Raw genomic sequence first — 24,988 nt, 5'->3', positions numbered from 1 at the left:
TTGATTGTCATCTCTACTTGTGAAGTGCTTTTTAACTCAAATTTCATCTTAATAATTTTAAAAAATTTAGAGCATCGTTATTAGTAAAGACTTTTCTAATAACGAACAATATGTTTTGAAGATTTAGAATCTCTATTAGAGAATGATAGCTAATTCTTCCCTTGTTTCCATAACTACAACTAAACATAATGTGACTTGGGCATTATATGTCTTGTTTTGAAACGAAGGTTAGTGATGCTTATCGATATTTTCATTATTAAATGTCTTGTTCTAGTACGTCTTATTGCTTTCAGCTTTGGTAGTGAACTTGAGGAGCAGATGAGCTAAAGGTCTTAAGAGTGATTATTGATTGTTTCATTAGGATCGGGAGGATTTAACCCCCTTAATATTTTTATAATGTCAAAAAAGCTCTTGATAAAAAAAAAACAAAATGGAAGACTGAAATCTTCAATAGTTTATTCAAAATTTCCGATAACAAAATTTCCGATAGTTCATTCAAAATTTTCAGAAACATCTATTTCAAAATATTTGATAAAAAAATACAACAGTTTATATCAAAAATTTCAAAAATTCTGATAAAAACGCACACAATTCAAAATTGCTGATAAAATTTTCATGAATTTTACTAAAATTTTCAAAATTTCCAATAAAAACTCGTGAAAATTTCCAGTATAATTTTGAAATTTATGGCAAAAACTCGTGGAAATTTCAAAATTTCCGGTATAATTTTGAAATTTCCGATAAAACTTACACTTTTTGAAGTTTCCATTAAAAACTCATACTATTTGAAATTTGATAACTTTAATAGTAAAAGCATACAAACTATTTGAAATTTGATAACTTTAATAGTAAAAGCATACAAAATGGAGGGTGACATGTATAAGTCGAGGGTGGCAACTCAATTCCTCTGTCATTAGCCATTGTCCTTTTCTCTCACACCCCCATCAAAACCTAGCAACATTTGAAAATGTTAAAAAATATTTTCTAAATACCTATTCAGTTTGTGCCTATTATTATTTGGTTCATGTTGATACATAATTTCACCAATCAAATATTCTTGATTGGTTGCTAGCAAAATTACTAGTCAAACAAAGGTATAGTTGAGAAATGATAAGGGGTGCAGATAATTGGGAGAGGGGAGAATCGACAAAAAATAGCTAAAATATTATTGAGCACTTATCTACATTTATCTTCCCACTGTAATGACAATGTTGAGAAAAAATAGCATTTTCGAAAAGAATGATAAAAAGAATTACCAACATACATCAGCCAAAGCAAATAGTAATATAGAATATGTGTGAGTAATGATATTGTATATGTATAGAACATTAAAAGGTAGGCTGCTGCTCTCTAAACCACCAGCATAATTCAGCTCTTCAGCAAGATCCTGTAAACCAAACACAAACAATCAACAATATATACACTATAAAGCTTAATCGTCAATTGAAGGTGTATTAGTACATTTTTACCAAAAACTTGATGCAAAATGGGGGTGTTTTTTAGTAGAACTTTAGTTGGGGTACTTAATTGGAAAATTTTCATTTTGGACATCTTGGGGAGTTATTTATTGGTTGGCTTAGGAATATCACTACACTGGGCTTTCTTTGCGAATTAAGCTAAGTAAAAACATGAATTGCTCAATTTATTTGCACATCTATTGCAAACTATGTTCACAAATGATTCTGATTTTGAAATTATGAGAGCCACATTAAACAAAAGTAAGTAACAAAATGCTGCACTTAAATAAATTCAAATTAAGACGCACCTGAATAAATTGTAATCCAAGTATAATACTGTTCAATATTGATATTTATCATTAGTATAGTGGTTGATGTTAATCTGCAGGAACTAATTCACACTTTCGCGTCGGCAATTATTTGCAGCAAATATTTCATAATGTAGGAGAAAGAAGGCCGCCTCCTTGGATCCCTACAGTGAGAAATTATTATTTCAGATTCAACTATATGGCAAGGTATTACAAAAAAAAATGCAAACCAACAAATTATAATTAGTTGGCTTAATTGGTAAGAGTACACTACATTAACTAGTTGGTGGGATTTTAATCCTACCAAGGCCATTGTTAATGAGTTAACTGTATGTGTCTCTATAAGTTCATTGAACCCAGGGTATTACCCTAAATGTAGGATGAGACGGGCACAACAAAGCCTAAAACTTCATCTAAAAAAACAGAATAATTAAATTAATTATTTAATTTACTTACGCAGACCAACAGAGCTCAATCAAGGCAGCCACTTGAGGATTCACATGCCTTGGAATTTCTAGCCTTTTGCCCATAAAACCAACAGCTGCAACAACCTACACTAATAAAGAGAACTTTCTCAACAATCAGAGTTCAAAGAGACGAACAATATCTTTTCTTCTGTGTGGTATTCTAGAGATTAGCTTACAATCCAAAGTGTCATGACAAGGCAAATAACCTGTGAAGGATTTAACTGCCTCCATGGTTGTTGAAGGGTCACCAGTTCCCACAAGATTACACCAAAGCTGAATACATCACATTTTTCATCTGATTGTTCACCTCGGATGACTTCTGGTGCCATCCATTCAGGCTGATTTAGAATGTGAAACCATCAGAATTATTTTACCTAAAAAATATTAAAAAATAACGTTTTTCCGTTGAGGAGTAGAACTTACAGTTCCAGCAGCTGTTTTAGATGAAAGATATGTATTTGCTTTTGTACGTGAAAGGCCAAAGTCACATACCTGAGTAAATATCATAAACAAATGAATGTTGATACACCATAATCTATAGATCCATATATCCATAAATGTATGCAAGGAGATTGTACAAGGAATAGCTCTCCTAGGCAAATGCTTTTAGTTTGTATCAGTTCAGGTTTTATCTTCTTCTTATACACTAATTTTAGAGGGGATGCCTAGCACTTAGCAAATTTAGTTAATGATTTGGGTGAGTCACCTCGCTATGGACCTTCCTTGAAAACCATATCCCAGACTAAAATTGATGATAGCATCATAAGATGTAAGTGACAGCTTACTGTAGAGTTTTCCCTAGCTAGAAAAAGTTATGTTTATTAAATGAGAAATTTATTGCCCTGCAGGTTATCATGGATGGCCCATGAACAAAACTACTTGTGTAGTTGTGTCAGCTATTCAAAGCCAACAGGTACAACAAGAGGGAACAAGTTGAAAAGGCATTGCATTTGGAAGCAGAAGTCAAAAAAGGGCTCCAAGGGGTTATCAAATTTGTGAGTTGTTGAGTTTGTCCTCTATAGAAGACAAGTGTTTTAGGCTGCATAGGGGGATTGTTTCACTTGGAGATTAGGCTTTAAGTCTAATTCAATCCGGAAAAAAAACTAGCTCTAAATGTGAGGATTGTTCAAGTCTTATAAAGACTGCTTCAGCAACATCTCTAGTCAACATGGAATCTCAGCAGTTCAATTCCACTAATTCTAAATGTAAACACCAGACCTCATACAACCTCGCCAAATCATGTTTTTGGGCAAGGGCAAGATTGCTGTGTGACAAAAGTCAAAATAAGCAATCTCACGATTATGACTACAATTTTAACTATCATGTAATGAGAGACTTCAAAACAAAAGGCTATTGGGTGCACATGGATATACAAGTTGAGATCTCAGTTATTCCACCGGCAATAGTCTACACTTTAGATGTCAAGTCCTTGGTGTGATGGGGTGTGTTGAGTTATTCCATGAAGACTTAGTGGAAGAGATCTTCCTCGTATTCGATTCAAATAGAGGAAGAATCAAGATGTACAGGATAAAACAGGTTTTACACAAATTAAAGCAGTCTCCTCATGCCTAGTTTGAAGGATTCACGAAGAAAATGTTGTTCCTTTTTTTTTATTATTAGAGTTTGGCCTAACTCATCCTTACAAATATAAGCACATGTTTAAGTCATATATTGTCCAATGTGGGACTCTTAACACACCCCCTCACGCTCAGGGTTGGACATTTGGAGCATGGAAATAAATGGTGGGTGGCCCGATAACAAAAACCTGATAGCAGGTGGTCCACCGGATCTTAAAACAAAAAATAATATGATGTTATTGTTTGACCTAACTCATCCTTACAAAACCGACTTGTAGGATGAGGATTGTCCCACTTATAATCACATGTTCAAACCATATATTATCCGATATGGGACTTTTAACAATTACTAAAAAAAATGATGTTCCTAGGATACAATTAAAGTGAATGATACTTTCTACTTTAAATTTCCATTCCATGAGGTAAACTCGTTGTACCTCATATGCATATTTGATTGCATCATTACATCAAGCATAGACTACTAAGAAGCAAATCATAAAGGAGAAATTAGTAGCATTGTTAGCATTGAAGGATCTTGGAAAACTAAAGACCTATTTCATTTGTGTTTTAACTTCTAATTACAAAAAATGTCAATTTATTACCTTTTTAAAGATTTACCTGGAACATTAAACACTCCCTTTGTCCCTAATTATAAGATCCACTTTGTCTTTTTTTATAAAACCCTTTACAAACTTTCATGTGTAATAATGACTTCCCAACAATATCCCTGATAAATTTATAATTGGAAAACACAAAATTGTTTTCTCTTACCGATTATATCATTAATTATAGGGGTAGTTATGTAAAATTCGCATACTTTTTTTACAAATTTTGAAAACTGGAAATAAAATGAAAACAATGTGATATTTTTATAATGAAAAATCAAAACAGTAAATAAGAACATAAATCAAACAGGCCTTGATATACTTCCTTGGGATTAATGTATCCTTCAAATCAAGGTATCTACAGTTATCAAAGGACACGTGTTCTTTGCCTGCTATTTGTGAGACTTTTCCAGAGGTACTTGACTACTGAGAAGAAACCTGTGATTGGCAATTCAGCTCTTTTTCTTAAGGAAAGTATGTGTAATTCTCCCATTTAAGAAGTGCACTCTCTATTGAAATAATACAATTCTATTTTCCATATTAATTTCGAAAGTCTAGAACCTTCTCAATGAGATAGGAAAGTTTGGGTGTAAGGCTATACAGGTGTACCTATTAAGTAAATTCTTTGTATGCTATTTCATGGACCACCCAAAGTAAGGCCATTGCAGGCCTAGATCATGTTCCACAATATTTTTATGACCATGTTTGGAAGAGAACTACAATTAGGAAGGGCGAGATTTATCCATGGAACTGAACACAAATGCTCATTTTGTATGCTCAAATTCTCATAGGAAGTAAATATCATGTTGCTATTTTTTAGGTGGAAATCCGGTCATGGAGGAGCAAGAAATAGAGAATATAATTGCTTGATCGAGTTCAGAGACTCAGTTTAGGACAAATTATTTCTGTGTAAAATTTATTTCCCTTGTTTCCTTTTATTATAAGGACAATTTTGCTTCCTGGAATCAAGCGCTATTCTAGGCATGTAGTTATTAGCATAATAAATAGGAATAAATCTACATAAGTGTAAATGACCTCTTTACAATGAGTTTAATTAATAATATTCAGAAAATGGTCACATAAGATTCTCTAACATATTTGATTTTATATTAGTTACCTTAACAGTGTATGAATCATCAACCAAAAGATTTGGAGACTTCAAATCTCTATGAACAATGGGAGGTTTCATTTGATGAAGATAATTCATTCCACTTGCCTAGACAAACATATCAAATCTCAGAAAGTCTTGGTGAAAGTGGTATTTTCTGTCTGATGACAAAAAAAGTCATGTAAACTGTAAGACTAGCAGTAGAGATCAATGAAGACATACCACATCATATGCCATACTTAAACGACGCTTCTCACTAATTGAGGATACAACGGTTGGCATCTGCAGAAGTTCATACAAGCTTCCTCTGCAATTCAAAGAAATTATTTGCTTAAGAATAAAACATTAAGCCTAGAATCACTTCCAACCACAAAAAGGGATGATTGTGCCGGGAAATTATTGCACCTTGATAAATATTCTGTTACAATTGATAACTTCGGGGGTTGGATTACAGCACCCATTAGAAGTACAATGTTTGGATGACGCAAGCGCTTCATGAGTGTGACCTATGAAATAAACTGGATACTGAAGTAAAATCAATGGGGACAAAAAAAATGAATATGTGAAAATATAAAGTGAAAGTGTTCCCTGGACTCAATCTGAAAAAAACTAAGAAAGAATTCGAATAAAAATCATAATGAATACCTCCTTTAGAAACTCTTCAAATCGTTCAGAATCAAAACCTTGTACCTTAAGTATCTTCACAGCAACGTCCTGAATGGGAACACAGTTAGTATTTGGTTATCGGATTATACTCTATATAACCCCAGCCAATGCAGAAAGGACAGCATAAAAACATTTAAAATGGACTAATAGTTGTCACTTGTCACAATGGTAACTTGTCCTTTCTTCACTTTTGGAGTCAGCAGTTCAAGAGCGAACAATCCTCTACTTTCTTTACTTTTGTTTTCTTCATCTACATGATCATCTTGGACATAGTCCCCTAAATACCTTGAAGTCGTATCCCATTTTGGAGACCTCTTTTGTTTAAAATGGTGCATCTTTTTAGTTTTCTAAACAGTAAACACCATCAAGAAACTTAACCACCTAGAGTCAATAAATGGGTTTGCAACTTTGCATCTCGTTTTTTTTACTTGTTCACTTGTATACTCTGTGGATGATTACTCTCATGCTACATTGCTTTACACATCCATGCAAAAGTATCAGCATCATTCATGAAACGCCTTGTATCATCACTTCTCAATAAAAATGGAGACTGAAAGAAAAATCAGACACTTACTTCAAGTTGCCCAGGCTCTTTTGTTTCAAAGGAAAGTCTCTAAAACTATTCAAATTGTTGTAGTTTCTACAGCATGTTAATAAATTGATTGTTTTTCTCCTTTTGTTATAGATGGTCAAATCCCATACTTTATCCTCTTTCCATCTCAATCCCTTTTTCTCTTCCTCTTAGATTTTTTTTATTGCCTGTGCATTATGTAGAAATGTCCGTTCTCAAATCTATTAATTGGTTACTCATTCTCTCCGGTGAATTTTCGTAGGATATTCTCACGAGTCAAAGATGCTGTTCACCTAGTTTGCATTGTTGTCTTCAGTACAGAGGTCATGGACATGCTATTATTAAGGGCTTCTCGATGTTGACTGTGTTGAGATCCTTAGGAGAACCACTTATAGTCACCGTGTTCTTGTTGAAAGTGGCCCAATTGATCAGGGATGTAAGAAGACAAAGTGTTACTTGATCTAGTCTAAAAGTATCAGGCAATGGAACAGATAACATTTGAATTGATGCAGATAGTGGCAAATCTATTAATAAATGAATGGGAGCAAATGCCCCCGCAACAAAAATTGATCATTGTCTAGACTAAATTACACTCCTCTCTTCCAGTGATACTTAAATTACCCTCCCCTCCCCTCTTATACAAAGTATGAAAGAGAAAACTATACTCTCATTCCCTGAAAGATGATTTACATTTCATTCTCCTCTTGCATTAAAATCTACACTCTCTTTCCTTGATAAACACTTTAGTCCATTTTATTAATCAAACTTCTAATGCATATTTTTTCTCTATTCTTTATTCACAGTATAATTAACATAGAGTTTTAAACACTACTAGAATTTATGAAGCAATACAAGATAAAATAAAAATCTTGGAAAGTCAATAAAAAAAATGTTATTTAAAATGAATTCTATATTCTCAAATCATAAAACTGATAATACAATGATTAAAGTTAATTATCATTGACGTTAGAAGTTATTAAAAAAAAAAAAAAAGGAAAATCATTTCTTAAATGGTGGCTAAAAGTTTTTTTTTTTTGGACAGAAAATGGTGGTTTAGAATTAGTTGTTATCATAAAAATATCTATTCATGTTAAAATTGATTAGAGTGTAATACATATTTAACTCTCAAGGGAGCAGAGGGAAATTGATTTCTTAAATAGTGGCTAAAAGTTTTTTTTTGATAGAAAATGATGGTTTAGAATTAGTTGTTATCCATTCATGTTAAAATTGATTAGAGTGTAACACATTTTTAACTCTCAAGGGAACAGATTGTAATCCAAGCATTGCTTTGCAGAGGATAGTATAATTTACTCTATATATTTACTTCTCAAACTTCTTTAAGGGGAGGATGATAAATTTACTCCACTAATTGTTATATAAGTTGGATTTGTCCGTCCTATATTGTGTTTTTTATCTTTCAGTATAAATAAATATGGAGATAGGAAGATTAAAAACACTCAGTTAGCCATTCGCATTCTTCAATTTTTCCAATAATGAATGGCAGCAACAGCATGAATGTCGAGATGCTTAGACTTGAAGAAACAAATACTTACAGAGCCACGCCAGTCCGCACGAAGGACAGTTCCAAACGACCCTGAAAAACAGTCATTGTTGCTCTTACTTTACTGTTTCATATTAGATTTTCTCTAAGACACAAAGACTGCTTGGATAGAATCAGAAATTTTTTACTCAATATATCTTGAACAAGATTTCAAATACAGTACCTGTCCCAATGTTCTCTTTCAAAATAAGTTCACTCCACGGAATGTCCAGATCCTCCTCCTCAAGGTCAACTTCATGACTTGAATAATTCATTCCAGACTGATTTGAATCATTGAAAGACAAATGTTCCTCTGTGCCGGGAGCTCCAGGACCTGCATGAGATGGTATATCAATTTAGGAGAATCCAGTGCCATTATCACAGAAAACAGAGTACAGGTCATTTGAATTTATTTATTAAAAAAACCGATTAGGCATATTAAATATCAGTAGGTATAATCTGTTCAATGAGAAGGATATTGCTCATTCTTTCTCCTTCTCCTTTTATTGACAGAAAAGACAATTCATTCTTACTCAAAGCAACAATATGATGGTTGCCCCCAGCATAGTTTGCACCAAACATTTCAGTTTGCTGTAGATCCATATTGCCACTGCAATCAAAAGTACCACCTGTAATGATGAAAATCAGCAATTTTAGAGGTGTATAACTATGGGGACAGATACCATGTTAAACTTTAGATATTTCTCATTAACCTTTATATATTCAAAACTTTATTTTCTTCCTAAAATAATAATGACATATTAAGGATTACCCTGCATGAATAATATCACGCAAGATATTAAATTGATATGGTAGAAGCAATTAATATAGAATAACATAGAATATCAGGCAACAGAATAACAATACCAAAAAGACTAAAGTTCGTGCGCACAGAGACATGGTCAAAGGATTACACTGAAAAATTTAGTAGGAAAGCACAAAACAAACACAGTCCAAGGAAAAATTACAGAAAATGAAGCCAACACAGTATCCACGAAACTCTACTAGGAAATTTACTCGAAAAAACACCTATAACGAAAGGGATTAACAAATAATAAAACACAAAACAGCACTCCTTCTGTCTTCAATAAAGTAGAATATATTTAAATAACAAAATGAAAAACAACTCAAGTACAAGTTTTTTTTAAGAAGTAACTCAAATGCAACTAATACAAGTCAAACTCAATAACCTTTGCTCCTAATTATAAGAAGAAAAATCAAGAAACATCAAAACCAATAAACTTATTTATTGTTGTGGCTTTTTTATATTGTTTTTCCAAATTCACCCTCATGAGGAAAATTGTGAAACGTCCACTAATATTACTAAGACTAACTTTTTAAATGAGGGAAACATCCACTAATATTAAAAAGCAAATATATCTACTTTCACGGTGATTAAGAAATATATCTACTTTCTAAATTTCTTGCAAAACATAAGACAAACTTACTAAATTGTCCTTGTTTATCAACTACTTCCATTAAATGCTTTTTAATTAAATAAGGGTATATTGGGAATAATAGCATTAAATAAGTCAAAAGTAGTTGTGCTTATAATAGTTATCAAAATTTGAATTTTTTTTTTTTGCTTATGATTGTGACCGCAAGGAGTACCTTTTAAAAGTTGTAATTTTTTCTTACAAATGAAACCAAAAAATGCTCTTATAATTAAGATCAGAGGTTGTGAATAACAGAGTAATATTCCAAATAATGTAATATAACATATGATTTGCCACTTTTGTGCATTTCGGCAACTTCAAACATTTCATTGAAAGCCAAATATTTACTGCAGCAGTTAATATTTGAAAGTTTGGAGATATAATTATAAAAGCCCAGGTGATGAAAATAAGAGAAAGAAAAAAAAAAAAAAAGATAGTTATTTTCAGTAAAAAGCCAAATAAAAGGTTACCTCGCTTTTCTCAGTATCCTAAGTCCACCCAACAATTACTTTATTTTAAAAAGGCACCCAGAAAGGCAATAGAAACAACCTGATGTGGTATCAAATGCAAGATGTAGTGCCTGACTGTCCAAGAAATACAATTGAGCCATTGCCTTTGTATAATCAGCTGTTTCAACTGGTTTGAACCTTGGATGACATAATGGTGAAGGGATCAACATGGAAGATGCAGAGTTCACTGAAGAATCAGGTTGGTATGTTTCCCCGGGCCTTCCTACTAAATCAATCATAAACTCCCTGGAAAGATGTACACCGGATTCTATTAGACCTCTTAATAAGGATTATTATAAGAGTAGAAAATCTCACAGTATTAAAAGAAATTGATTTAGGAAATTTGTAATATCGTTCTTATTTATGCACATATTGATATAATTAGAAAAAATTTCTTTAGTTCTAGAGATTTCAACTAGAACAACATAATTACTATTTCATTAATTAGTAAAGGAATTTTGTATATATATTCCCATGTACCTTTCAATGTTTATAATATGAGAAATAATTTACTCATATGGTATCAGAGCATCCGTTCTGGGTGCCACTGTCCGCTGTGAAACATTAAAAACACTGGCCTCCATTGCGGCGCAACCTAAACACTTAGAAACCAGTCTTCCTTGCTGTTGCGATTTTGTGTGCATTCATAGCATATTATTTAACCTTTTTTTTATCCTACAATGTCTGGATCTGATACCGACTCAGATAAATCTACAGAGGCGCATTGACAGGAGATGTCAAGACTTAAAACTCTGGAGAACTGCAGAATATTCATTCTGCCCACGGACTGAATGGGAAAAATTACCTCAAATGGTCCCAACTCATTCGTACAATTCTGAAAGGAAAATGAAAAGTGAAGCACCTAACAGATCCTGCACCTAAGGAGGAGGATCCCAACTTCATCAAATGGGGTGAGGAATTATGGCATGGTTGTGGAGTTCCATGGTTCAAGAGATAAGAGACACTTGCATGTTTCTCAGTACATCAAAGGAGATTTGGGATGCTGTAAATGAAACATACTCCAAGGCCAAGATGTTGCCCAAGTATATGAAGTAAAGGTGAAAACTATGGCAGCAAAGCAAGGTTATAGAACTGTCACTGAATATGCCAATCAGCTTGAGACATTATGGATGGAACTTGACCACTATAGGGTCATAAAAACCAAGTGCTCTGCAGATGCAGCAATTCTGAAGGAGTTTATTGAACAAAACAGGGTGTATGATTTTCTGGTTGGTTTAAACTCTGAGTTTGACAAAGTTGGAATTCAAATCTTAGGGAAACAAAAAGTTTCCAACTTTAATGAAGTGCGAAGATAGCAAAACGAGTCTGATGTTCGACACTCCAATAGTTGAGAATTCAGCCATGCTAACAGGCCTTAACAAGGGAGAAGAGACAGCCAAGAGTCTTGACAAAAGGAATGGAGAATCAACAAATATGGAGAAGAAAGATGATGAAATATGGTGTACCTTTTGTAATAAGTCTCGCCATACTAGAGAGAAATGTTGGAAACTACATGGAAGCCTCAAAACCGAGGTAGAGAATGGGGAAGAAAGATGATGAAATCAGGTGTACCTTTTGTAATAAGTCTCGCCATACTAGAGAGAAATGTTGGAAACTACATGGAAACCTCGAAACCGAGGTAGAGAATGGGGACCCAAAAGGAGTTTTCCAAGAAAAGGAGGAAATGCTCAAGTTGCTACAAGTGAACTAGTGAAGGGAATAAATCTGTTGAACTTGAGCATTTCAATTAGAAGGAAATTGAAAAGATGAAGAAATTTTTGTGCAAATTGGAAAATTGCTTTTTTTGAGGAAAATTGATTTTCCTAAAGAGCATGGGTTTGTCAATCACTGGGAAAAACTTATCCCTTTGTTATGGGTTACTTATGCCTCTCAACTGTCGCATTTATTTCTTCAAGAAAAAAGATAAATCTCAATATATACCCACCCATACTTGAATATCATTTCAAAATTCAAAAGCACCAATTTTTAAAAGAAATAATCTAAAATCCTCATCTTCAAAATCTGATTATTATAACAGCCCCAAACAAATTTGCAAATAGTTCAAAAATATTCATATTGGAATTTCATGTAGTTTCAATAATTAACCGACTGACCTGTCAGAACCAAATTGCACTATACAAGAAGCACCCGTGTCCTTTCTACAATACTTGCAACCCTTAGCAATTCGACACGGTAGGTTGATTAAATCCGCTAACACCTGCAATTAAATTTGTTATAGGATATATTCACATGTAAGAAGTAACCAAACTTCAGCAGTATGCTAAAAAGAGGAACATAATTATGAAATGAAAGATAACTCTGGTAGTGATCACAAAGATACTTTTATTTTGCAAAAGCTCATTTCAGCAAAATTGAATTAAAAGAAATGTCAAAATAATGAATATTACTTTAAACAGCAATGCTCGATGGACACAAAGGCCAACAGGTAAGCTTCCAACAGGAAGAATGATAGACTGTAGACAGCTTTTAAGAATTTCAGAGCATTCCTTCCAGCGTGTACCTAAATTTTCTTCGTCGGAAGATCCTCCTCTATTAATAAGAATTAAAGCTGGTTAAAAAAACGTCGTCATTGCTAATGTTACTTATTCTTTTAAAAACAAAATCTGAAATCAATTGAATTTACCCCATCCTATTATAAACAAGATTTGCAAGCTGATCAGTTGCATCTTTGATCGTAATCCAGTTACTCGAGAGACTTAATACACCACTTTGCAATTCTCTCAAGGCAGGGTCTCTAGATTTGTCTATAGCAACCACTACAATTGACGAGTTATCAGATGGCTTAACCGACATGAGTGATTCAAATGACGGAATCGTACCAACATTCTGCATATCGGTGCTTATAGTCCATGTATATGCATCCATCCCATGAATTAGGTAAAAACCATCTAGAATTTTATCAGAGTATTGCAAACAACCATTAACCTAATCAAGAAAGATTAATCAACACCTAATAATAATATAATTCAAGTTCTAGAAAGATCAAACATGCAATTAAACAGTACATGGATGATTCGAAAGTAATTTACCCAAAAACGGTGTGAGAGTGATTGGGGGGAATCGGAAGGGGAAGAGGTGGTTTCGGAGTCCAACAAGCAGTTGGATTGAGAGGGAGAAGATGAGTGAGATGAAATGCGAAGCGCAAGTGCGAGCTGTAACTGATAACTTTCTTGTGTTTGCTTTGCCCAGCTCTTGAAGGAACCTTCTTCGTCTTCTTCGTCTTCGTCGTTGTGCATCCTGGTGCTGTCGGATTCGGATTCACGGTGACTACCGCCGTACATTTTTCTTCGTGATTTCCTGTTGACCTGACCTGAGTCTTCACGAAGTTCTAGGCATAACAAACTTTCGTCTTTCGACTTCTCCCTTTATCGTTACTCCTCTTCTATTTTTTTCTACTTTTGTCAATATTACATGTAGCTTTTTTTTTTTTCTTTATCTTTCTGGTGGCACTTATGGTGGTGGCCATATGATCTCATTTTTTCTACGGTGACAAAATGGTCAATATATCCCTTCAAATACTAGTTTAGTATTGAATGGACAGGATCTTTTAGAGGCAATTTGTAACTTTACATCTATTAAGAAATGTAGTCAATAATATGTGAGACTAGACTTTTGACTATATTTGATTAAGATTGGATAAAATTATATTAATGGTATATAAATAAAACAAAATATAACTTTCTTAAGGTGTTTAGCAAAACTAGTAACAAATCCGTGCATATCGCACGAGTTATATTGCGCATTTATTTATATAATATATTCATTTTAAATAGAAGATTAAAAAGAAAAAAATATTTAAATCAATAATAGATTTTTCATATGTAAAAATATTTAAATCAAAATTAGATTTTTTTCCGTATACCATTTTTGGATCATAAATATTTGAATCATAAATATCATCTTTTGTATATAAAAATGTTTAGATCCATAATAAATTTTTTTCCTGTATACAAATATTATTTATGTTTAGGTATCATTTACATAAATATCTGGATCAATAGTAAATTTTCGTATATAAAAATATTTAGATCAATAATAATTTTTTTCCATATACCATTTTTTAATCAAAATTTTGTGGATCATAAATACCATTTTTTCCCGTATACAAATATTATTTATGTTTAGGTATCATTTACAAAAATATTTAGAGCAATAGTAAATTTTCGTATATAAAAATATTTAGATAACTAATAATTTTTTTTCCCTATACCATTACTGAATCATAAATATTTGGATAATAAATACGATCTTTTAGATATAAAAGTATTTAGATCAATAATAAAAAAAATTTTTCCGTATATAAATATTATTTATGTTTAGCAGTGTCACCATGTACATGTGCAAACAGTGCTACAACACAGGACCTCAATATTTAAATGACATGTAAAAATCAATGCATCTTTAGTTAAATAATTATGAAAAATTATATTATTTTTATGTGTAATGATTTGGGCCTTAATCTATAGTAAAACGAAAAGCTAAGCCTACAGATAACCAAATTAATATTCTAATTTTTAAGAAAACGTCTTATATTAATTGTACACATTTTTTTTTAATTTCAAAAGTATGTATATTTATCATTATACTCCTCGAGTATATATAATTTAAAAAGTTTAAATTTTATTAGGAAAAAGTGCAAACCATAAAACTATAAATCTAAAACAAACTAACTATTATAAGTAATATACAATATAATTAGGGGTGTCAAACATATCCAAATAAATTTTGAAAGCGAATTTAAAATTAAATTTTATGAAATTAAATATGATTTTCTTTTTTTATCTAATTATCCTAAATTAAATCGAATCGTAAGTAATTTTATTTATGAATAAGATGTGTTTTTTACTTTATAGTCGATATAATCCGCGGTGTAAATATTTTTATTACGCCCATTTTTTATTCGAACGGGTCTCTGGATTGATTGGGTCAGCCCTAATGTTTAGGTATCATTTACAAAAATGTTTGAATCAATAGTAAATTTTCGTATATAAAAATATTTAGATCAATAATAGATTTTTTCCCGTATATAAAAATAACACCGTTTATAAAAATTCATGGATCGAATATATTTTACCCTGTACACAAATATTATTTTTTGTAGGCATCATTTATAAAAATATTTAGATTGATAATAGAATTTGACTTTGACCCATAACAAACATTTGACACATAATTAGACTAATAACATATATTTTAGAAACTAATTTACTTGTGAATTAAAAAAAGAGAATAATAATCATGCACCGAAAGTGTATAACTATTTTACACATGCAAAAAGTAAATTTTAGACACAAAATTTCTCTAAAATAGTACAATTTAGTTGCAAAAGTACAATTTAGAATCAAAAGTACAATTTAGTTACAAAAAATAAATTTTTGACACAAAATGCCCCTAAAATGATGAGATGACGGACAAAGACAAAAGGTTAAAATGGTATTTTTCAAAGCATCTAATTTTCTTATATTATAGATTTCAATTTTATTTCATGAATTTGAATATACGCATCAATTTTTGTTTTTTTAAGAGTGTTTTAGGAGATGTATTTCCGAATTCACCCATTGGTGGGTTTTAGAAGTGCATCTCCAAAATAATGATTTCTAAAAACAAAACCTAAAAAACAAAAAAATTTAACATAAATTTAACATAGATGGTCCAAATTACATAGATATTGAAACTGAAATTTAACATTACATTTTGTTATAAACGGGTACCTGAGGACGTTGCAATATTTTAATGACATATTCTCTAGATCTCTGAATCTTCGCACCGACTTCAATCGGACCCTTAGTGAGGTATCGGCGAAAAGTACTCTACATAACCTTTAAATCATCATTAGTCTTCAGTGCAAACTAGGTGAACTGCACCTTTCCTTCAGAGTCAAGTGATGGGGAATGATACTCGAACTTGACTACCTTTAGATTTTCTGGATATTACAGAAGAGAATTAAGTATGGTAATCAGCTCGGCGAGAGGCGTGTCCTCGGAGAATCTAAATTGAAGTGGCAGTTTCACATCATTGAAGTAAACAAAAGCAAGGTGAGGATATGTTTGGGTCATCTTTGATTTGTGGTATGTGATGTTGAAGAAAAATGGATTGAGAATGGATGAAGTTTATTGAAATGTTTTTGTTATGGGATGGAATGAGGTGAATAGAATAGTTAATGCCGCAAGGTGATTTATATTGAATATTTTCGAAAATACATCTCCAAAAATGTCCCTGAATGTTTAAATTTAACGTTCAAATGTAAACAAGATATTTTCGGAGATGCATTTTCGAAACATCCTAAAATGTGATATGAGGTGCATTCGGAGAGGCATCTCCGAAAGGTATTTTGGGGGTTTTCAAAGTTTCTTTTCACCCCTCCAAGATGTAAAAAAAATTCTCTTTGAAAAACTTATTTATATACAACGGTGGATAAAAATTAGTACATTGTTAATATTATCTGTAGGATATTGGGTCGAACTCTAGATTCGACAGGGATAACTTCATGGTCTAGCAGGGTTAGATGCATCTTGTAGTCAAAGTCTGTTCAAGCATGTAGGTGTCGAAGGTGTGCATGTTGTAGTCAAGGCGTGTTCTATCATGCAGTTGTATAAATTAGTTTGTTGCTTAAGTTAGCTTAATGTTAAAGTTAACTTAGGGTATAAGTTAGCTTATAGCCTATGAATAGCTTGCTCTCTCAGGTTGTTGAGAGAGATTTAAGCTTAGTTGTCATTTTTTTGTAAGGGTATTTTATATTGACTTTTCTGAATTTGGTATTATAACATTCATGCAAGATTATCTCTTTGGACGTGTTAAACAGGGGTGTACTATGAGAATCAGGACTACGCGTGTAGGGGAAACCAGCACGTGGTCTCCATCCTGAATCAACTATTCCGAGGTTTCAGGGGAGACACGATCTTCTCGGGAATGTGTATATTCCGCCCTATTCGGAGGGTTGGAGATAGAATGAACCCTACGAGGAGGAGGGTCCTCAAAGGGATGGAAGATAAGAGTGTTTGCATGACTCGCCTGCTCGAGACTATGAAGGCAGTTGTGCTCGGTCCACAGTCCTGCTCGAGGGGCTCATGGACTTTCTAGGTTTAACCCAGAGTGATTTTGCCCGGTGTGCGTACAGGTGTAGGCTCGGGCGACGAGGAGCTCGATTGGGCCTTTTCTTAGGTTAGGATGGATTTGGGCCTTACATTGTGTTTAGACCAAGTGTCGGCCCAGTCCAAAACAGTTTTTTTAATCCTAAATTTTCTATGTACATGCAATTTGTAACACCCCATAATTTCAGTTTATTAATTTAATTTGGATTTAAATTAAATAATTGGAATTTTAGAATTTTAAATTGGATTTAATTGGAAAATGATGGAATATGAGATATTGGGCTTATGGTGTGGTGATAGTAAAAGGGGGGTGCTAACTAGTTAGGCCTTTTACTAAGTTGTGGTTAATTTATTTTATTTTATTTTTCATAAAATAAGAAAAAGGGAACCATTTGGGGAGAAAAGGAAGAACACGTGAAAAGAAGAGAAGAGAAAGAGGCAAGAACGTGAAATCGGAAGGAGAGCATTCAAGAAATTCATCGAGGTAAGGGGGGACTCTTCCTTTTAGTATCTCTTATGTGATCTTAGGTGATAGGTAGATTGATGTATGGTTTGATTCAATTAGACATTGGGATTGTTAGGTTAGGGTGTTCTAATTTGGATTGAATTGATGATGATTGTGTGAACTATTTGGTTAATAATGCGTTAAATGATGTTTTTGTGGTGTGTAATTGAATATATGATGATTGTATGTCTGTATGTGATGTCTGGAATCGTTTTTGGGTGAAAGGGGAGTGAAATCGCAGGGTCTGTCGCAGACTTGGGGTTTGCTGAAATCGCAGGTCCGCTGAGCGGAGGGGGATCCGCTGAGCGGAGGTCCCAACGTAGTTCGCTTCTGTTTGACGTCGCTTGAGGTCCGCTGAGCAGGGGTTGGAAGGGTTTCGCTTCTGCCTTGCTCCGCTGAGCGAACCTTGCTGTGTGTGAATTTTTCCAAACTTCAAAATAACGTATCTTTTGATCCGTGTATCATTTCTTAGTGCCGTTTTGGGCGTTGTGCAATTAATTAAATGTTTTATATGATGAACGATGAATATTGGTATTATCCGACCTTATTTCTTTGAAACTCGATTTAATTACTTGATAAGAATTGAACATTGTGTGCATATGAGATAGGTGTGACAATGTGTTTGATGTGATGATGAATTGGTGTGATTTGTTATTATGATTGTGATGGATGCATGACTATTTGAATGATGTTGAAAACATGTACATACTTATTCGGTGATGTGGTGTTGAGATGAGTTGCTCATCGTGATTTAGTGTGTTTTAAGTATGTTATATGTGTTTCATTCATTCATGTGCATTGATGTTGGATCCCGGTGAGGTTTGGATCGTTGGTGGACATATTTCCCATTGTGTGGAAATTGTGTCGGTGGGCCGTATCTCGATGAGGCGTAGATCGGTTAGGTGGATTGATTACCACATGCATAGTGTCAGTTGTGTCATATGCATTTTGTCATAATATGATTGTATGGATTTCTGTAGTATGTGTTGTAATCTATTATTGTGTGAATTAATAATGGATGTGAATCTGAATATGTATAATTGGGTGAACGGCATATTATGATGCTTGTTGCTTATGAATTGCATAATATTTACTAATTGAGAATGAGACTCACCCTTACATGTTGTCATTTTCAGATTGAGGAGTAGCGGCATTAGTGCTTGGTGAGGATGACTCATAGAGTTTATCCGTTTATGTTGGGTCGTGTCGGTCATGCTCTGATCTGTAACACTGGGGAACGATAGTTGTAGAAGTTTTTATGAACTTATCCATTTTAATTGATGTTGAAATATGATTCCATTTGGTTGTATTTGATGATGTTTAGTATTCCGCTGTGATAAACATGATTATGTTTTGGTGAACCGTTTCCTAATGAAGCATGACTTTGACCTTAGTTGATTTAATTGTTTTGAATAATTTTGGCACCCTTGTGCATATGTTTTTACTCTGATTAATTATTAAAATTGCCGCGGGGTTTAGAAGGGTGTTACAATAGTGGTATCAGAGCATAGTCGGTCGTTTGAGTCAGAGTCTTAGTGTCAGTTAATCCCTCGTATGCGAATAGTGTAAGGTTGACACTATCGATACATCTTGTTCTAATGAATATTGTTTTATATTTAGCAGAACAATGGCTGGAAGAGGAGGAAGAAACGACGATGCAATTGCTGAGGCTCTGGGCATGATTGCTGGTGTACTGGGAGGGAATGTCAATGGGGCTGGTATTGGTTCTGACAGGCAGCTGAACAGTTTCCAGCGGAACAATCCTCCGTTGTTCAAGGGCACACATGATCCTGAAGGTGCTCAGAAATGGCTTAAGGAGATCGAGAGGATTTTCAGAGTCATCGATTGTGCTGAGAACTTGAAAGTGAGGTATGGTACTCATATGTTGTCCGAAGAAGCTGATGACTCATGGATGGCTACCAGGGATGAATTGGATGCTGATGGTGTAGCTATCTCCTGGGCTGTGTTCAAGAGAGAGTTTCTGAGGAGGTATTTTCCTGAAGACGTTCGAGGCAGGAAAGAGATTGAATTTTTGGAGCTGACTCAGGGTAATATGACGGTACCAGAGTATGCTTCGAAATTTGTCGAGTTGGCGAAGTACTTCGTTCACTACAACAATGACGAGGCTAGTGAATTCTCAAAGTGCATCAAGTTCGAGAATGGTCTTCGTGATGAGATCAAGCAAGGAATTAGGTACCAGAGAATTCGGCGATTTGTCGATTTGGTGGACTGTAGTAGGATCTTCGAGGAGGATAACCTTAAGCTGAAGTCATCTCACTCTCGCGAGTTGGTTGACAAGAAAGGTAAGAAGCCTATGGGGATTGGAAGAGGCCTAGTGGGGGAGATTCTGGTGCTCCCGTTAGGTGCTACAACTGTGGAGAGACTGGGCATAGAAGGAATGAGTGCAAGGGTGGAGAGAAGAAATGCTTCAAGTGTGGTAAGGCGGGCCATATTGCTTCAGATTGTAGGATGAAGATTGTGACTTGCTACAATTGCGGCGAAGAGGGTCACATCAGTCCGCACTGCACTAAACCGAAGAAGGATCAGGTTGGTGGAAAAGTCTTTGCCTTGTCTGGGTCAGAGACTACTCCAGAAGATCGTCTAATTAAAGGTACGTGTTTTATCCATGACACACCTTTAGTTGCTATTATAGATACTGGAGCGACTCATTCGTTCATTTCAATGGATTGTGCTAAACGATTGGGATTAGAAATATCTGTTATTCATGGAAGTATGGTTATTGACACTCCTGCGTCGGGTTCAGTAACTACTTCTTCTGCTTGTTTAAACTGTCCTGTTGACATATTTGGTAGAAAGTTTGGAATGGATTTAGTATGCCTTCCTCTTGAAGGACTTGACGTCATTTTAGGGATGAACTGGTTGCAATTTAATCGAGTTCATATCAATTGTTTTACGAAGACGGTTATCTTTCCTGAAGAGGTTAGTGTTGAAGATTTGACTATGCCAGTCAAACAGATGAATTTGGCCATCAATGATGGAGCGGTGGTATTTATGTTGTGCTCTTCAATGGAAGTAAAAGGGGGAGATAACACTGGTGAGCTACGAGTAGTGAATGAGTATCCGAAAGTGTTTCCAGAAGATGTTAGTGAGTTGCCACCTGAAAGAGAAGTGGAGTTCGCTATAGAATTGATTCCTGGAACTAGTCCTGTGTCGATGGCACCGTACCGCATGTCGACATCGGAATTGGCTGAACTGAAGAAACAGTTAGAAGAATTGTTGGAGAAGAAGTTTATTCGTCCTAGTGTGTCACCGTGGGGTGCGCCGGTACTGTTGGTTAAGAAGAAAGAAGGTTCAATGAGGCTATGTGTTGATTATAGACAACTGAACAAAGTGACAATCAAAAATCGATATCCTTTGCCGAGGATTGATGATTTGATGGACCAGTTGGTTGGAGCTTGTGTGTTTAGCAAGATTGATCCGAGGTCTGGATATCACCAAATTCATGTGAAGGCGGAAGATATTCAGAAGACGGCTGTAATACGGTGAACTGACTTTTTATCGATCGAAATGTCGCGGTTAAGCATGAGTCGCCACCGACTTTTATTTTATCCAAACTAAATCGGAAAGGCTAAAAGAAACAGAAAAAAACCTTTTAAAGAAATCTAAGTTCGGGGGGTAATTTATGCAAAGGGAAGGTGTAAGGCACCCTTTGCATCCATGGTTTTCCATGGGCTCTTAATTGCTTTGCTTGCTCGTTTTCAGAAAATGTAGATGAAAGAGGAAAAAGTGGACTTTAGCTCGTAAACGAGCGTAGCCAGTTTTCGAAGAATTGTGAGAAAGAATATTAAAGATGAGCATTGCAAGACAATTAGGGGCAATTACCTTAAACTCAGATGATAGGTCTCTTTTTAGCCTTTCAGAATGAAAGGATCTATCCTTGCCATAAGAGGGCAGGAAGCCTTTCGTTTGGAGGTTGAAGGGTCGTCGAAGCATCCTTTGCCATGAGACTGTCCCATGCCATAGAAGGGCAGGTAGTCTAAGGCAAGAATCAGAATAAGCCATTTTCGTTAGGCAACCAGAAGATACCTCAGCCTTTTTCCGTAGGCAACTTCCGAGGGTCGAGGTCATTTGTGTATCGAAGGCAGCATCATTTAGGGTCGTGACCTTTTTATCGAGGCAACATGGCTGAGGTATCCTCGTATTCGAGGGACTTGGCTTATTCTGCAAAAAAACACAAGGCAACAGGCAACAAGGCAACAGGCAACAAGGCAACAGACAACAAGGCAACAGAGAGGTTACCCAAAAGCGTGCGTGCACCAATCACGTGATTATATTCGATTATATTATCTTGTAAATTAGCGATTCTAAATTCAATTTAATGGTTGTCACTCCCTATTTTACTAACCACGCATTTAAATAATATAATTAAACAGACATGGGGGAGGGAAATTGTAACCAGCGGATCCCTTAATAGGGTTTGACACAAGTAATAATTAAACAGAAAAATAAAAGGTTAGGGTTTAGGGTTACCAAACTCGTGGCTTTGGCAATTTGACAAACCCTGGAAAAGGCAAACAAAATAGGGTGAGTGTATGGCTAATTCAGAGGCGAGGCGAACTAAATCGACCCTAAAATAAAGAATAAACGAACTTAAAGTAATAAAATAGGCAAGGTACTTAGCTTTGATTTGATCTGAGATGGTTAGTAGTCGGGAGAGACCTCAGGGTTAACCCTGAAAAAGACAAAGGCAAAAGAGGGATGAAGACAAAGCAACCCTAATTTTTAAAAGGAAACCAAATAAACTTTTAAATTAAAATAAACAGAATACTTAGCTTTGTGACGGGCGAGGCGCGTAATCGGAGTGTACTTGAAAGGTCAACCCTGAAAATAAGATACAAAACAAAAATACTCAGTGTAGGGTTATTTCTTGTGAACCCTAGCCAGGATTTGAATGGAATATGATTTTAATTAATTATTGGTCTCGCGACCTAATTAATTAAATCAGGACAGAAAAATAAAATCGAGTGAAAAACTGATTTTCATAATTTTTGGGATTAAAATAAAATAAATATGGTTTTTTTAAAGTAATTTAAATGTAAATCAAGAATAATTTAAATAAAAACAAAATATTTATTATTATGGTTATTATTATTATGATAAAAAAAGCAAAAAAACAAATGGTTTTTAGAAAACTAAATAAAGTTTTATTAATAAAATAAAAACAAAACAAAAACCAAAATATATATATATATAAATATAAATAAAGAGTTATGTAATTAAAAAAAAAAAATAGAAACTTAGCTGGTGGAATCTAGTGTGGAGAGTGGCTGAGAGTCTATGGTAGACTGGTATTCCCAGGGGCGTTGGATCTGCTTCTGTTGAGATCCCAGTGCTTTGAAAGTGAGGACGCATGATGGCCCTTTCCTGGAGGTATGTATGGGATCTGGAATCCTGTTATTTTGTAAAAAAAGCTGTTGGGACGAAGGATCGATCCCACGCCCTTTCGCTCCATAGACAGCGTCCTAGCCACGCAACCAACGCGCTTTGTTTGTCACGTAAACGCAGTTAATAAGAGAAATAAGAAAACAAACAGGGGTTTATGGAAACGCGCGCGAGGATTCAAATCGTCCAACCATACGAAGACACATCATCGTCTTCTTCGTAAAATTTCTTCAACCCAACTTTTACAGCGCTCATTACCAGTGAGCTGTAGAAACTTATACTTTTTATACCTGTCAAACGTTAGAGCCTCATACACGCATCAAAATCAAAAGCGAAACCATATTCTTGTTCGGTTCGACCATGCGAATATGATAGTACCTGCGTCAAGTCCTAATTCATGCTAAATCAAAGAACCCTAATTTGAAACTCACGAACCCTAACATAGCAACTCGGGGCAAATGACAATGGAAACGCAATTAAATGTCCAGAAAGAATCATCACATCATGCTAATTACAAATATGCAACAAAAATTCATTTAAAACGCAAGAATTGATGAAACCGAGCCTAAGAAAAAACGCACAAACCGTGGTAAAACGTGAGTATCCCCGAGTGCTGCGACCTTAGCAAATGACTGGAATTCCTTCAGGGATGTTCAGAGAGCACGTTTGAATCACCACCACTTCCTGAATTTGCCTCCAACCTTGAATCCGAACTCTCCTTTTTTCTGAAATTTTTTAAGTGTTTCAACTATGGTTTTGTCTGCATAAATCCTTATCTCTCCTCCCCTTGCGACTTGCATTTGTCCTTCTATTTATAGGGACTGTTTTTAGGTTAGAAACATGAAGCAAATCTAATTTAATCTTGATATTGAGATTTGGTTGAATTTGATTTTTCAATCTTTCCAAAAGTGTTCAATTTCAATTTTTCCTTTCCAATATTGTTTTTGCACGAAATTGACTCAAGGATATGGCCCTTAGATTAATGAAATTGATTGGGAATCAACATTTAATCAAATATTTTCATATTTTCTTCATTTATTTGATTTATCTATCTTTTTTAAATGAATAAAATTCATATAAAATCAAATAAATGTTAAAAATTCGTGCCAATTAAATTTGAAGTCTTGGATAAGTTGAGGATCAATATTGGGCCATAAAAACTTGGGCTCCTTTGCAAAAGAAATCAATTTGAGGCTTTTGGTTTCATATTTTCTCCCTCAAATTTGTCCAATTTTGACAAGACATATCTCCCTCCATTATTGAGCTATGGAAGTGTTCTAAGACTTTCTAGAAACCTTAGAGAGTCCTCTAACCAATGTCTTTGGTCTCACATCAAAATCTTTTTCCAGTCTTATTTTATGTCCTTTTGAAAAAAGTATCTTTTTGTTGACTTTTGAAAAGGACCTATAATGTATGAAGTCATATCTCTCAAACCATTGACCTATGAGCTCTGATTCTTGGACCATTGGATAGAGTAGTGAATTACCTTTAAAATGAGCTTTGGTGGGAATTTTTCTGATAAAGTATGAATATTTGGTGAATTTTCAAAGTTTGGTTGACTTTTTCAGTTCATGCCCAAAATAGTAACTTTTGACTTTTGACTTTTCTGATCTTTCAAATCATCATCATGATCAATCCTTGATCAAATGATGATTTTAAGTTTATGAGGATGTTGTGGACCCAATATCTTGAATTTTGACTGTATATTGACTTAAAATGACTAT

General features: G+C 34.4%; 1 protein-coding gene across 3 annotated transcripts; it reads right to left on the bottom strand.

The window, feature by feature from the left end:
- Positions 1-1,140: 1,140 nt before the first annotated feature.
- On the bottom strand, positions 1,141-13,730 carry LOC131595652 (serine/threonine-protein kinase CTR1-like). Of its 3 annotated transcripts, XM_058868066.1 has the most exons (17): positions 13,295-13,728; positions 12,889-13,190; positions 12,653-12,794; positions 12,359-12,462; positions 10,285-10,490; positions 8,833-8,928; positions 8,484-8,633; positions 8,313-8,353; positions 6,168-6,236; positions 5,928-6,028; positions 5,745-5,829; positions 5,532-5,630; positions 2,656-2,724; positions 2,439-2,570; positions 2,222-2,316; positions 1,766-1,929; positions 1,141-1,387 (listed from the first exon to the last, which is right to left on the bottom strand). In XM_058868066.1, exons 1-16 carry the CDS (start codon positions 13,544-13,546, stop codon positions 1,854-1,856), a joined length of 2,019 nt encoding a protein of 672 aa, XP_058724049.1. In that variant the 5' UTR covers positions 13,547-13,728; the 3' UTR covers positions 1,141-1,387; positions 1,766-1,853. The 3 variants fall into 3 exon arrangements, with proteins under 3 accessions (XP_058724049.1, XP_058724050.1, XP_058724051.1); XM_058868067.1 differs by lacking the exon at positions 1,141-1,387 and having other exon boundaries at positions 1,789-1,929; positions 2,222-2,321; positions 2,409-2,570; positions 13,295-13,730; XM_058868068.1 differs by lacking the exon at positions 1,141-1,387 and having other exon boundaries at positions 1,789-1,929; positions 2,222-2,321; positions 13,295-13,729.
- Positions 13,731-24,988: the final 11,258 nt, after the last annotated feature.

The sequence above is a fragment of the Vicia villosa genome, linkage group LG4, assembly GCF_029867415.1.
Source record: "Vicia villosa cultivar HV-30 ecotype Madison, WI linkage group LG4, Vvil1.0, whole genome shotgun sequence".
In the NCBI taxonomy this organism is placed as follows: Eukaryota; Viridiplantae; Streptophyta; class Magnoliopsida; order Fabales; family Fabaceae; genus Vicia; species Vicia villosa.
Note: the sequence above shows the minus strand (reverse complement) of the source record. Positions and strands in the feature narration are given on the sequence as shown.

Bases quoted from the DNA above. Each gene is read 5' to 3' on its own strand.
- LOC131595652 (XM_058868066.1), bottom strand. From the start codon at position 13,546: ATGTACGGCGGTAGTCACCGTGAATCCGAATCCGACAGCACCAGGATG. The intron at 8,634-8,832 runs GTAAGAATGAAT...CATCTCATGCAG, and splicing joins CCATCATATTGTTGCTTTGA to GTCCTGGAGCTCCCGGCACA. The intron at 6,237-8,312 runs GTAAGTATTTGT...GTTCCCATTCAG, and splicing joins GTGCGGACTGGCGTGGCTCT to GACGTTGCTGTGAAGATACT.